Source organism: Calypte anna, chromosome 19, assembly GCF_003957555.1.
Source record: "Calypte anna isolate BGI_N300 chromosome 19, bCalAnn1_v1.p, whole genome shotgun sequence".
NCBI classification, from domain to species: Eukaryota; Metazoa; Chordata; class Aves; order Apodiformes; family Trochilidae; genus Calypte; species Calypte anna.
Genome location: NC_044264.1, coordinates 6,574,945 through 6,590,364, shown reverse-complemented (window position 1 = coordinate 6,590,364; position 15,420 = coordinate 6,574,945). Strand labels below are relative to the sequence as shown.

The window sequence follows — 15,420 nt, the reverse complement described above, 5'->3', positions numbered from 1 at the left end:
TCCCTCTGTGGGTGCTGGTGTCCAGCCCTGGTCCAGGTTGCCTGGTTGCCTCCTCGTTGCTTTTATGGGGATTTAATCCAAAACACCTGTGGTAGGGGAAACTTTTGGGGTTCAGCTGCTGTGAGGCAGCAGTTCTTACCAAAGGGGGTCTGTTTCTTGTTGGTAGGTGTAAGGGTCAATTATACCCTAATAGGCTTCAGCTCCTCCATTGAGTAATGAGCCTGAAGATCTTTTGGGGGATGTTTATAGCCCTCTCCCCTTCGCCTTATAGGTGGGCACTCAAGCCGTGCCCGCAGAGGTAGGGTCTGTGCCCGCATGGGGCCCCCATAACGGGGGGTTTGGGTAGGGGGGTGGCTCTGGCAGTAGCCGGTGGGGAGGCCGTACCCCCTCGCTCCCTCCCCTGCGCTGGGGCGGGCGGGGGGCGGGCCGCGGGGCGGGCGGAGCGGCGATGCGATGCCCCTCCCGGTGCGGCGGGGTCGGCGGCGGAGCGCAGCGGGGCCGGGGCCACTCATACCGCCGGTGGCGGCGGCGGGGCCATGAAGGTGAAGAAGAGCGGCGGGACCGGGACCGGGGCCGGCGGGGCGGCGGCGGCTGCGGCACGGACCGAGGAGGAGCTGGGCCGCAAAGCGCTGATCGGGCCCGACGATGTGCTGGGGCTGCAGCGGGTCACCAGCGGTGCGTACGGGGAGGGGACTGCACCGGGCTGCTGGGGGGGGAGGGGGGGCTGAGGGATGAGGATGCTCCGGGAGGGGGATGTACGGGATGGGGCTACGTCGGAGCGAGGAGAGGGGACGGCCGATCGCGGGGTGCAGGGGATGGGGAACGCGTCTGCTTTGGTGGGGCCGGGACACACAGAATATAGGAGCTGGTCCCCCCTCCCCGGAGGACGCTGTACGGCAGGGGACAGGGCCCATCTCACTCTGGAGGCTGGAGGTTTTCTTAGACCTTCAGGGAATGCCCGGACCTGGGGCTTAGTGATGGGCATGCAGCTCCCCCCCCTCCTTTCCCAGGGTTGCACAAGCTGTGGTGCACAAGCAGCTCCCCCCCTCCCCAGGGTCGTAGGTCAGTGCTAAGATGCCCCCCAGTCCTCTCCCCGTCACTCTTCTCCTGTATCTGTGCCCCTTCTAGCAGGGCTGGGCCATGCTGAGCCCCTAACCTGTGCCCGCAGCAGTGGGGCAAGCTGGATCCATGGCCACAGGACAGGGGGGACTTTACTGCAATCCCATCCTGCAGCCCTTCCCCCTCACATCCCCCCGGTTTCTCTAGTATAGCACTGCTGGTGTTCAGAGAATCCTCAGGGATGGCAGGAGCTGGAGGGTTTGTTATGCTTGGCAGAGCAGGTCGGTTGGGACCAGGCAGCTGCCTTGGACCTGTCAGGATTGCAGCAAGCCAACTGTGATGGGAGAAGGCATGTGCTAGCATTGGTCTGCCCCACTCCCCACTAAAAAAGCCTATTTTTGCATGTCCTGAGAGATTTGGGTGGTGTCTCTGCAGGCAGCAGGTTGGGCATGAGGAGACGAGCACTGGCAGGGAGGAGGGGGCTGGCCTGGGTGTCCGGCTGAGCTCCTCCTCATCTTGGAGTGCTCTGTGATGTGGTGTTAGAGCCGGTTTGGTGTCGCAGGCCAGGGCTGTGCGGCGTGACGAGCCCTGGAGAGGAAGGATGCGGCTGTGAGCATCAGTGCGTGCAGGCAGCCCCTGCCTGTGATGGGCAGGTGGGAGGAAAGAGTTTACTCTCAGCAAGTGGTCTGGAGGCTTCTCTGAAGGGGGGGCTGCTGATTCTGGCAGGTCCTGGGGTCCCCTTCTCTGTGCTGAGATGCTCTGAGGGACTGCAGCAGTGTGATTCACTGCCCAGGCCCAGAAATTTGCTGCTTGTAGCAGGGAGAGCTGTGCAGCAGGCACTGGAGCATGCTGCCAGCATACTGGGAGGAATGGCAGTAGGATGGTGACTCCAAGCCATGGCTGTGTTAACCACTTTCCCTCCTGGCTCTGTGGTTCCCTGTGGGCCTCTTGCCTTCAGCTGTGCTAGCTGGAGGGGCTGCAGGGACATGGTCATCCCCACCCCCCCTCACGTGGCATCTCTTTGGCCAGCGTGGGTGGTGAGTGGCTCTTGGTAAGCACCCATGTTCTCAGGGCATGGGGAAGTCTGAGATGGTCACCCTGGGTTCAGAACCAGGGCAGAAGTGGAGCTGGTTGTCTCCTGCCTCTTCCAACCATGGGCCAGCGTGCTCTGGCACAGGGGGAAGATGTGAAATGCATAAAAATTTGTTTGTTCCCCTCCTGAGGAGAAGGATAGCAGTTGGGTCATGCCAAGCAAGAACGAGGCACTGGTAAAGCCTTCCCATGGGAAGAGCTTCTCTGTCCTGCTGGGTGCAGGGGACAGACAAATCTTTGGTGTGCATTTGGGGGGTACAAGTATACAGTGCATCCACATTGAGCATGTTGTATATTACTGCCTAGTGGTATTGTGCAGCACCCCTTCTCAAGCTTAGTTTTCTTCCTGGTGGGTTTAACACAAAGGTGCAAAAATATTCTTCAGGTCTTTATTGATGTAATGATTCTTCAGGATATTCTGTGGCCTTTATTAATTTCCATAGACCACAGAAAGCTTAAAAACAGGTTCCCAAAAATAGCAATGTGAAACCACTCCAGTCTTCTGCTCCAAGCAAAGAGAGCTGCAGGGAGGAGTAAGGACCAGACTGTGGGGAGAAGTTCATGGCTGCTCCAGCCCCAGCTTCTCCATTGGAGATGCAGGCACAATGCCCTTTTTCAGCAATTTTGGTTTTGATGCCCATAGTTGTGGTGCTCTAGACAGTTTGAAGTTGAAGAAGAAGTTGAAGGTGGGGGCACAGCAGAAATTCCCTGGTGCCCTGGATATCCCTTGTGGCTCCAGATGGGGTATAACTCATCTTTATCTAAACTCATGGGACGGTAACATGGAGCTCACCCCATCGAGGGACTGTAGATAAGCTGGATGTTGCCCATGGGCCTGGGGTGGTCTGGTTACATTTTAGCATTGCTTCAGCAAACAAAAACTCAGGATAAACTGTGTTAGAGGAGGGCTTAGTACTGCAGGAACGTGTGATTTAGATGTGCTTACACCATGTATAGCCTGTGTGTTTCTGAACAACCTTCCAGCTTGTGTGGGGAGAGGCAGAATCCTGCTACTGTATGGAGTTCCACATGGATCTAGTGACAGGAGGGACTCTGTAGCATGGCTGCCTGGGGAAGCAGGGCACCCTCCTCACACCTGGGGGGACATTCCAGCCCTGGGGTGTGTTGATCTTGCAGATGCTCTTTTGGAGTCAGGTTTTGCCATCTTGTGTTTGCTCTGTACTTCCTGGTACAGAGGCAAATCTGCTGGTGCTTCAGAAGAGCCACACTCATGGTTGGTACCTGTTGACCATTAGCCCTACTGTGGCAGTTGGGTCTAGAGAAAGAGCTTGTTTTGCTTTCAGGAAACACAGCTGGGCTTTCTTCTCCAAACAGGTACAGTTGAAGAGTGGCCAAATGTTAAATGCCTCAGGCTGGGAGGGTGGAGGCGCAGGATGTGGCTCTGTGGCCAAAGCATCCTTCCTGCTAACCCAGAGAAACCCTGGCAGTAGCCAGCCAGCAGAGCCAGCTGGGCTCTGCTCTTAATGTGCTTCTAATAAGCTTAAAGAGGAGCTGTGTCCTTTCAATGTTAAATTCTCCAGCAGCTCCAGGACCAGACTGTTTCCAGGCACGCTAGGGTCTCCAGCCTGATGGGTCCAGGGTGCTTCCCCGGGATATTTGGGCCTTTTGACTGGGCTGGCTCTGGCTCTGTTCCATCTGGGTCAGAGGTGTAAGGGGAGTAAACCATTTTCTTTGCAATTAGCAAGATTTGTTACTTGATCATACAACTAGGGTTGCAAAAAAAGTGGAATAACCTTACAAAGTGATTAACTTTGGATTAGCACGAGAGCGGGGTGCAGCTCAGTTCAAGTTGCAATTAATTACTGAAGCAGCCAGAGGACCAGAGGAGACTGTCTGCAGTTACTGGGATGTTGGGGTCTGCAAATATTGTGTCCTGCCTCATGGAGCCAGCTGAGGATCTGGAATTGTTGTCCCCAGGCACTGTCCCTTGTGTCTTTGGCCATGCTGCATCTCACAGCCTTGCTTGGCCTCACTGTGATGCTCCCACATTAGCTGCAGGGCAAGGTTGCTTCAAGCAGAGCTTTAATTTCTTCCTCCATTTTTGGGGTTAGAGTCATTGGTGATCAGCAGAAAGATGACATTGCAGCCCCCATAGAGCCATCCTCTTGCCACATGCCAGCCTCTGAGACTGCCCTGCTTGTCACAGCTTTAGGCACATGGACAGTTTGTAATAATAGCTTCAAGCTTCCATTTTCAGTTTAATTCTAAAGCTTGTTTTATTTTAGCAACCCAAAGGGTTAAATAATTGATTACATACTTGGAAACAATTACAAAACAAAACCTAAAAATAAGGAACATGCACTTAATCATTTCTTAAACTAATCTCTTCCCTGAGCTATCCTTTGGGATTTCTCTGAGATTTTTCTTAGCAGCTTTAGCTAAAGGCCAGCTTGGCAGAGGGCTGCCTCCATGGGCCAGGCAGATCAGACCCTTCCTGGGTGACTTTTATATCCATGTCCCCGTAGTGTTAATGTGCAAAAATCAATCTTCAAAGCTGCTCCTGGACCATGACTTTCCTTCCCTTCCCCAATTAATTTGGAAAATCAAGCATATTATGAGCTCTGATTAGCTGGGAGTGTTAGTGAGGAGGTTAATGGATCACTGTTCCACAGTTCAGGGCTGTGATGTGTAAAAGCATTTTGCTATGCTGATTTCTTGTGGCAGAGCAATAGCTCAGCCCTGTGTCAAGCTGCTCTCACCATGACTCCTTTCCTCAGCAGCACCACATCTGTGTTTGGCTCGGTGATAATGCCCAAAGTCCAAGTGTGGTAAAGATGAAGGTTTTGGTTTTTCAAAAGGAGTCTCAGGGTACAATATGATCTGTGAAGCTTTCCAGGGGCAGCACATGTGGTGTGTGTGTAGCACAGGGCAGCTGAGTGGGCTCCTCTTTCCAGCACTGGGGGTTTGGATCATCCGTGGTGAAAGTGGTTAAGGTAAGGGGAGAGGTGGGGGAGTCAGCCTGGGGGTTTGGGCAGAGCTGGATTGCTTTGGAAAAGTGAGCTGATTTTGTGCACGTGGTTTCAAACTTTGAGAACAATTAGCATGGAGAAGAGGGAAGGAAGCAGGGTTTAGAGGCCATAGAGCTCCATCCTTCCTTAACAGGACCTGGAGGCCTGTGATCAAATTAATGTGAGAGGGTGAAGGCTGGAAAGCTCCATCTTAAAAAAAAGTGAACAAGTTGCCACAAGAAGCAGAACCTGGTGATCTGTGCAGCAGGACTGTGCATTGTGTGGTATGGCATGCTGTGGATGGGTGCACCTTACAGGTGGTGAGTACCTTTCAGAGTGCATTTTTGGAGCCAGCTGGGCTGAACCCCACTGCTTGATTCACAGTGCTGGTTGGTAAATGTTCCACTGCAGCAAAAACTCCTATGGGATACTTCTAGGACAAGATTTTTCCCCTGGGGTGATCCTAGCATCTGATCACTGATCTAGGCTGGGAGCTGTGGGTGCTTCCCCCCCTTGCTGCCCCTCAGTTCCTTCTCACCAAACCCTTTGGGAACAGAGGGGATCGTCCACCCCTCTCTCTATGGGACTTGAACTGCTGAGGCAGAGGGCAGGGGAAATGAAGAAAAAAAACCTAAAGCATTTAAGTCAGCTCTGGTTGTCTAAGCAGGGCTGTCAGTACCACTTGAAACCTGCCCTGCCTTCCCCTCCAGGGCTTGCATGCTGTCCTGCGTCACCACTCAGCATCTTCTCGAGGCGCCTGCTATTTTTGCTCGCTTCCTCCTGAGACTCTTCAATCTGATAATCTCCTAATCTCTAGCTCCTAGCCAATTCATCTGCAGTTGTCTCTGCTTTATACCTGGCTTATGTCTTGGGAGTTGTCTTCAAAATACCTTCTGACCTTGTTGGCTAATGCATGTTAAGAAATCGGCCTGCATAGCTACAGGAGCCTTCTCATTCCCCAGATTCATGTAATTGCCTCTGCTGGGAAGAGATGTCCCTGCTACAAGTCACAGCTGTTACATCAGTTTCTTGTATAGCATCCTAATTTACACCCATTTTCACACCTAGATTTTGAGCTCTTTCTTACCCCAGGTACACTCTGCTATTAAAGCCTTTAAATAAGAGCTGCCTGATCTGAGTTGAGGTGCTCTGATGAGCGCTGCAGAAATACCTATAATGTCTGTGAAAGGGGACACGTGCCCTCCCCTGGCTGCAGAGAAGGAGATGGGATCTCAAAAGGAGCATGACAAGGAGTGCTAACCCTGTTGCCCATGAACTATTGTTAAAATCTGCCCAGTGGGGTGGTTTTTCAAAGGAAATCTGAAAACATGGGATTGACTTTTAGCTTTCTTTGATGAGGATCAAACACCTAATCTCATCTGCTGGTCAACCGAAATAACAGGAGGAGAAAGTGCCTTCAGTAGCTTTCTTCCTGTATTATCTATCACTGTATTATCCCTCACCTTTTGTGCTCCTTTGTAACACCAGCTTGCTAAAATACATGACTGGCAATATGCACCAGGGTTCAGTGTTCCATTGTTCACAATGAGAATAGGCAGTGCCTGCTGTCATTGTCTGGGCTGTTTTGCTGGTTCCTTTTGCAATCTTGGTGGTTTTGGGGAGGGGAGGGAAGATTTCCTGGAGGAGCACCGCCTCTTCTCTGGATTGCACAGCAGAGGTACCACCTCTGAACTGCACACAGGGAATGAGCATCCTCTGCTTCTGATAGTAAAGTTAGAGACCTCTCAACAAATTCCTTGCTTTTTTTTTTTTTTTTTTTTTTTTTTTTTTTTTTTTTTTTTTTTTTGGGTGGGGAGGGTTTGGAATTATTTTTTTATACAAAGATAATAGGGGAATTTATGAAGGAATCCATTGTGTCTTGAGATAGAAACTGTCTCTAAGAGTGGAGAGTTGTAGATCTTTGGGCATGACACAGAAATTATGGGAAAGTAGCTGCAGAGACACAAGCAGGAGTAGTGATGAGTGAGTGAGTGAGAAGTAGCTGCTGATAGCAAGCCTGGGTGTGTTGTAAAGAGTTTGCTCTTTGCATTGAGAATAAATTCAGCAGTTGGTGAGCACTTTCCAGGAAGAAGTTGGATGTGGAGCCCTGGGATATGGCAGTGGGCTTCAGGGAGAAGTGGGAAATGCCTCCTCTTTTGTGACCTGTTCTTGCACTACTTGATATGGGTATTCCAAGGCAAAAGCCAATCTGTTGGGTTTCCTAAGACAGTGCTGATATTTCCATCCCTGGTTTAGAGCGTGCTCTCTGTCAGCTCTGAATCAGGAGAGCACTGAAGGCTTGTTCAGGGAGACAATGTGATCATTTTGTTAATAAGGGGGGAACAACACAACCTGCTTCAGGGGAAGTGGAAGAAAAGAGAAGATGTTCTGTCCTGAGACACAGAGTCAACCTTTCTTGTAATGATCCACTTCACTTGACAGAGGTTTGATCTGCCTTATGTCTAAAATAGAGCTGGATGCTGCCTCTGTTCCCCACATTGTGGTGATAGTGAACCAGGCTGGTGAAAGCAGATGATAAATTTCAGTGTGTGGTGAAAGTGTGGGCAGCTGGGCCCTACAGTAATTTAAAAATAAGTATGTATGGGATGAGATTAGCAAATCTGACAGTGCTCAGCTAAGCAGAAGTATCTGCCAATTGCAAGCAGCTCATTCCCAATAAGACCTTCCAGCGTAGCTGCAGGCTTCTGTTATGTATGGGGAAAAACCAGCACGTGGCTACTTTGATTGATTGTTTGAACAGGAATCGCAGCAAGCAAATTTAATTCAGACTGAGAGGAATATATATAACTTTCTTTTTTTCCTGGTAAGAGACTGGGCACTGCCAGAGGATGAAAAACCACTTGATTGCAGTACTCTGGCAGCTAATCTTGCCCAAATGTCATCCAGTTAGATACTGACATGTTGATTTTTAAAAAATTATTTTTTATTTTTTTAAAGATTAATATATTTTCAGTGCAAAAAAGAGTTGGAAAATGTAGAGCAGGGATGCAGAGACCAATGACCGTGGTGGGGATTCTGCCTGGGGTTTGCTCCTCTTTGGTGGCTCTGCTTGGCACTTGGTCTCCTCCAGATGAGTCATGGACACTGTTACTGCAGCAACACTGCTGCCAAGGAGGAGGATAAAGCTGTTGCCATGGTGCTGGATGGGCAGGAATTCTGCAGGAGGAAAAACACTTAATAATTAACTTGCAGACGAATGCTGCTTCAGACTTTGCTTGCATGCTCTAGGGAAGGTGTCCCAGGCTCCCAGGCAACTGCCAGCCCATTCTGGTACAGCCCATTGCCTTTGTGGAGAGCAGGTGGTCTGAGTGTGGCCATGGGCAAAGCTGGAGCTGTGGGACTCTGTGCCTGCTCCTGTCGCTTGGTGTTTCTGCATATGTCTGCTTGGAGTGGGGAAGCTGTGGGGTTGTGTTAGGAATTTGGGCTGGCTGATGTGTTAGAGCCTAAAATCATCATGTGATTGGAGGATGTCTAGCTGTGGGTTTATAAGAGTTGGGGCTTGAGGCAAAGGGTTGATTTAAATTTCTGTCCCATCTCCTTGGCTACTGTTAAAGGCAGAAAAGAAGATTTTGTGCTGTTCTTAGGTTATTTTGTCCACCAGCAGGCTTGTATTTTTTGTGGCAGTAAAAAGGTAGAGCTTTTGTCTTGTTCTTCCTGACAGTATGGGTACTGGTGTTAGTTTTCCTTTATGCTGTGTTGAGAGGAAAGGCAAACCTCCCTGCCAAATGCCAGAGATGCTTCAGACCCAATCCTCTCTCTTCGAGCCCACTCCTTGAAGCATTCACTGATGCTGGTGATGAAGGGCATCAAAACCATCCAGAGAGTCCATTTAGCACCCTGGTTCCTTGTCCCAGTGAGCATGCCACTCTCTAGCTTGAAGTTTACAAAAAATAAAGGCCTGCTGGGAAAGCAGAGGTGCTAGGTGTGCAGTGACTGCTCAGCAGCACCCAGCAGCAAATCTTCCATCCTGCTGCCTCCAGCCAGTTTGGTACCAAGGGGCCTGATGTCTGTAATTACAGATCCCAGCCGGAGCGCCTTGCTGTCTGGCAGCCATGTGGCATTTGGGATGTTATTTTATGACACCAGAGCCATTAACTCCTTACCTCCAGGATATGCTAACAATGGCTCGTGACCCAAAACCCCCCAGCCGTAATGTGGGTCCCCGGTTTGTGAAGGAGAGGGGTTGTAATTGGCAGGTGTGATCTCCGAGCACACTGTGACTTGTTTTCATGTGGTCAGTGAATAAAATGGAGGTGGGTGGCTGTGTTTGAATTTTAGAAAAAGGAAAGCAGGCAGAAATGAGCGATTAACTCGGACTAACAGCAGGAATTAGTAGCTGAGAAAGGGTTTAGCATTAAAGTGGTAATGTATTACTTTCACCTTAGAAACTCCAAAACAAGTCTCCTATGACGGGCGGGTGCACAGTCATGTGAAAGCTAACCTGGCCTGGATACATACACCTTTTATGTAGATTTTTCAGGATAATATACATTTTTGGAGCTACTTTCAGTCTATGCTTAGATGTGCAGTGAGACTGAAGTACCACTGCTTCCTCCTCGCAGAGGACACCCAGGTCAGGAAGCTCTCTCAGGGCACAGCAAAGCTGAAGCCAGAAACAAGGATTTTCTCTTGAAGATACTGACTCTGGGGGAAGCAAGGAAGGGCTCTGTTCCCAGATTGGTTTCCTAGTCCAGATAGAAGCTTTAACACTGTTTTCTGTATTGAGGAAGAAAGAGTCCTAGCATGGGACAAGCATGGGTGGAGAGAAGAGGCCATCCTTTGTCTGCAGACAGGGAGGTGGCACAAGGGAGGACACTCCTGTTCCAGTTAAGTTCAGTCGGCTTAGTCCTCACAAAGCTGCTTAGCACTTCCATTCTGCCAGAGGACAGTTTTTAAAATGGGCAAAGCCTCTTAGACTGAAAAGGCTAGGATTTGATGGAGGTGCTGACTATTATCAGTACCCTGAGGGGAGATGGATACAGAAGATGTTGGCACAGGTTTGGAAAAAGGTGATGACCTCCCAGTGCTGGGTGAAACAAGCCTTTTCCCTGGCCTATCCAAGCAGGGCAGTGTGAGAATTCATAGCTGGAATTGTCTTCCTAGACCTCAGTTTTTGGATTAAACCCAAGGTAGTAGTGGACTTGCATTTGGACTGCTCTCACTGCTGGTTGTGACCTCCAAAGAGTAATACCTGCTAATTCTAGGCAACTTTCATGGAGATTTGCTTTCCTCTGCAGATTATTTGTGCACCCCAGAGGAAAATGTTTACAAGATAGACTTCACCAGGTTCAAAATCCGGGATATGGAATCTGGCACAGTCTTGTTTGAAATCACCAAGCCAGCAGCTTCAGGTGAGTGCACACACAAAATACTGTTTTCATGAGCAAACACATGCTGGTGTCAACTTCATTTTGCCTTTTCCCACTCCTTTTACTCAATAAATTTTTCAAAAATAGGAGATGCTGTGGACTTCAAGAGAGCTGGAGTCCCAGCTTGTAGCAAAAATGCTTTTTGGGTGTCCCTCTGTACCAGCACAGTGAACAGAACTGGTTGCTGCTATTTTCTTGTGATTGCCATCTGTGATGAGAAAGGACAGATGGATGTTGTAAGCAGAAATGGAGGAGAAGGTCACCGTGTGTTAGTTTCTTGGCTTTCATCGTCTAGAAGGCCCCCTGTACTTCACAGTTTTCACTCAGGAGTCATGTAAGTGGTAATCCTGAAAGGGAGAAATTTTGTCACTTTTGCAAATTAGATAAACTGAAAACAGGCATATTTTTATTTCCTGATTTTTCAGATGTTACTTGTAACCACCAAAGTGTTAGCTCTTGCATTGGTAATACAAACCCAGGGCAACTGTTCTTTTCCTGATCAAGCACTCTTTTAAATCTTCCCCATCTCCCTGCTGCAGGTGAGAGGAAGTTTTCTGTAGCTTAGAGATAGCAAACCAGACTTGCTAAGGGGAACAGCTTGTTCAGCACCACACTGCAATCCTGACTCAGAGGTAGGAGCAGTGTGTGTACCAAACCAAAGGGCCATCTTGCATCCTCTTGTCTCTGAAACACCCATAGTGGATGCCTCAGAGAGGATAGGAAGAGAGTAAGTACCTCACCAGTCTTCCTCAGAAGAGTTTCCTGGTTTATTCCTTGCAGTCCATGATTACAAGTGTTTTCACTGGGATTCTTTCTTAGAAAACTGATGGAGCTTTGCTTTGCACTTTTCCAGAACGTGAACACAATGACAAGAAGGACATTGACCCCAATGCTGGACGGTTCGTACGCTATCAGTTCACCCCAGCTTTTCTTAGACTCCGGCAGGTGGGAGCCACGTAAGTAATTGCTCCTGTGCTGCTTTTTTCTTGTAGAGAAAACAACTGAAATTTTGTTAAAAGTGGCTTTTACTTGTCGATCCTGTCAGGAAGTTAATTTAATAGGAATCTTTTGTTATTGTGAGGATTTCCAAACATCTTTGCTGGAAGCCTTGCTTCCTCCATCCCTTTAGCTCTGTTATTTACCTCAGCAATAGGCATGGCATTGAAAAAATTAATGCTAAAGGGGCAAAATAAGGTGGACCAACTACCCAGGTATTCCAAGTCCTTTTTTTGTGTGTTATAGTAGTGATTGCTACTAACTATTACTACTAACTTACTACTAGCTACAGATTTATCTGCAGCAAAATAACATGTGTGGACAGATGCAGTTTTTGGCTCTCCAGGCCCTCCAAAGAGCAGGCTGGAGGCCTGCTTGGTCTTAACTGGAGATTTTAGAAGGATATTGAGTCACGGCATGGCAGGTTCTTTGTTATCTTTGTTTTACTTTGTTTTTCTTTTTACATCCACCTAAATTTAAGTTATCAGATCTAACCCAGAGCTTTATGAACATTGCTATTATGTCATTAGGTCTGTAGTACTATAATCGAGCATCAGTTACAGTTTCCAGCACAAACTTATTTGTTTCAGGAATCATTCGTTTGTATTCATGGATTGCAGTTTGATAGATCCCAGTTTGATAGCAAATGTGTGTTTCACAAGATTGGATGTACAGTAGCTTTGCAATAATAATAAAAAAAAATAAAATGTATTTTTGAGAGTTGACTAAAACTCAGGAAACTTCAGCAAAAGAATTATTTTCTTTGGTCAGAAAATATACTTAGAGTGAGGTTGCACATTACCACTTCCTGCTAACCTTTAAAGCTGTCCATGGTTTAGACTTTGCTTTGGGAGGTAAATTGAAGTTCTTTATCAATTAGCACCTCTTTGGTTAACATGGTAAATTCCCAACTTTTGATTTGTGCCTAATGAGCAACAGAGTCCTCCTGGCTTACTTACAGCATATGGTATGTAACTAATACCTTTCTGCAAGAGGCTGTACTTCTTGGCAAGAGAAACCTGAACACAGTGCTGGCTGAAATTCTCTCCTTGTAGCATGGTTTAAGAAAAAGAGGAAATTATAATTTGGTTACTACCCTTGCTTTAGGGTTTTGACTTTTTTTTTTAAGAAGAGCTCTCTTCTACCTTTCAGGAATGGTTGAAAATCTTATTTAAGGATGAAAGTTCATTTCAATCTTATTGTTCTTTTTCAGGGTGGAATTCACTGTAGGGGACAAACCTATTAATAACTTCCGCATGATTGAGAGGCACTACTTCCGGGATCAGTTGCTTAAGAGTTTTGATTTTGAATTTGGGTTCTGCATCCCCAGCAGTAAAAATACTTGTGAGCACATCTATGAATTCCCACAGCTCTCTGAGGATCTCAGTAAGTGCTCTTTAATTACTGAGATACCACACAGTGATGGTAATCTCGGGTGTTTTGAAGAAGCCCTTTCTTTAAAAGCTTTCTGTAGACAGTGGGTAGGGTAGAATATTTCCAGGTAATTTTGTATCTGTGTTACTACGGATTTTGTTTGCTAGTAGCATGTATCTTGCCACCCACCAGATACATTTTTTTTTTTTTTTTGTTCATAAAAGAAAAGCTTCAGTGTCAAGGAGAAAAAAAAATAATAATTTTGTTATAAACCAACTAAAAATCTAGGATTAAAAAGACATCCAGCAAATAGGTGACTTGTGTTACAATCTGTTTGATATGCTATACTGATATCTTGAGAGGTTTACTATGACCATAACTTTTATTTTCTCTCCTCTTTCCTAACACACAAGAGCATCAATACTAAATCTGTGTGACTTTATATTCTTTACAACCCCCAACCATGTATGGCAGCATTTACATCACAGTCTGTGGAAAACACAGTGACACACTGCTGCTTACTTATTGTCACACCAGAACACATTTCCTTCAAGTTTGCTGTTTTATCACCTTTTTTAAAAACAAAGAAAAAAAAAAAAGGACTGCAAACTCCAGTGTGATATTGGTTGGAGGTTAGGTAGAACACATACACATTGTGTGGTGCCTTAGTGTATGATGATTGTGTTTGAGTTCTTTGAAAGATATCGTCAAACGATGGTTTGGGTAGGTTTCTGGTTTGGTTTTGGTTTTTCACTTGGGAATTTTCTGCATCTGAGCAAAGCTGTTGAAAGTAACAGAAACTCAGAGCAGAGGCTTGCCTCAGTAGGGCTTCTGTGCAACACGAGTAATTTTTTTATTTTTATCTTTTTCTTTTTTTCTCTCTCTTTCCCCCCCCCCCTGCAGTTCGCGAGATGATCCTTCATCCCTATGAGACACAGTCGGACAGTTTTTACTTTGTAGACAACAAGCTCGTGATGCACAACAAGGCAGATTATTCGTACAGTGGAGGACCTTGAGTATGGGATGGACAGGCAGCCTGTGCTGGCCTTCCCTTTCCTAACGACGCCGTCAGGGATACCAACACCTTCTGCTCAGTTGCCCGCAGGGTCAGCTGAACAGTGATCCACCAAGGACTCTTTGCCACAGTAGGAGTTTCATGACTAAATTTCCCAGTCTCATCTTTTTTTTTTTTTTTTTTTTGAGCTTTGAAGCAGATCCAGTTCTTCAGAACTTTAAGCGGTTCTACAATGATCTTTGGATACCACTGCCCTAAGTTCCTTGGGTGTCTGCTTTGAAAATGGCCTTGTGGGACCTGGGGGATTTTGCCCTAATTCTGCAGATTTGTGTTCTTGCCCTCAATTATCTTCTAGGATGTGATTGCTTTCTCAAAGAATGTAATCTGAGAAACCATGTGAGTAGATAGATGCAAATGCAGTTTTATTTGTTTCTCTTTGTAAATGCTTCAAAGGCACAGCCAATTTAACCTGTACATCCAATTGAAAGTGTTGAGCATCACACATCTTACAAAAGCGAGTTTCATCTTCAGAGTTGTTCTGTAAATGTCTCATTCTTGAGTTTTTGGTCCTTCTGTGTAATTTACTGTTTAATCTTGGAAACAGTGAAACACACCGTGAAGATCAGTAGTTCAGTGACAGGGCTATTTGTCATCAGGTACTGTCCTTTTACATTTCAAATGAAGGCAAAATAGAACCAAGGGTCTCTGAGCCTCCATAAACATTTTCCGTTCATTTCAGGATTTGTAAGCTGGTTACAGAATAATCAGGAAAATTTGAAGGATTTTAGCTTTCTTTAGCGTTTTTACATAACTAACACTCAGCCTAGTCATGCTCTGTGTTTTCTGTGTCTATTTTCGTTGATCTCAGCTAAATACTAAGATAAGGGCTTCAGCACTGCTTGTTAGAACAACACTTTCATTTGCCTAGGGCAGTTGGAGAGTGTGGAATTTCCAGTTTTCTATTTTTATCTGAATTTGAAGAACGTTAGGACAGTGTTTTCCCTTTGTTAAAAATGTTTTGCATCAGATATTGATAGAGGTGAAACAGTAAGTCTAATAATGTAGGACTTAAGACACAGCAAAATTTTAGCAAAACCTCTGTATTCAGACTAATTTTGCCCAAGTTTGTCAGCACATGCTTCTTAGAAAGATAAGAAACGTGAAGAAGTAGCAACATTAGAAGAGTTAAGCAAAACTAGTGTATGCAAAACAAAACCTAAGAAGCCTGTTGTCATGAAACCCTTACTCTGAAGGTCAGTTCACTGATACTTAAAAAAAAAATTAAAGGCAGTTGCAGTTTGTAGATATTTCTATAAATACTTGATGTCTCCATGTCGAATTCTGTGAGTTTAAGTGGAACATTATATGTTAGCCTCAGATAGGTGTGATTGTAATAATTTTTATAAAATCCCATTTCTAGTTGTGATTAGCATCTTTCTAGTCACAGCCTAAGTCAAACAGAACTACAAATGGTTCCAAACGTAGCCATCTGCTTAAGAACAGGGAAGTTTTTGTGCTCTTATTG

General features: G+C 46.4%; 1 protein-coding gene across 1 annotated transcript; it reads left to right on the top strand.

The window, feature by feature from the left end:
- Positions 1–536: 536 nt before the first annotated feature.
- Positions 537–14,141, top strand: UNC119 (unc-119 lipid binding chaperone). Its single transcript, XM_030462436.1, has 5 exons — positions 537–675; positions 10,379–10,492; positions 11,364–11,466; positions 12,720–12,892; positions 13,784–14,141. The coding sequence occupies exons 1-5, from the start codon at positions 537–539 to the stop codon at positions 13,894–13,896; spliced, it is 642 nt and encodes a 213-aa protein (XP_030318296.1). The 3' UTR covers positions 13,897–14,141.
- Positions 14,142–15,420: the final 1,279 nt, after the last annotated feature.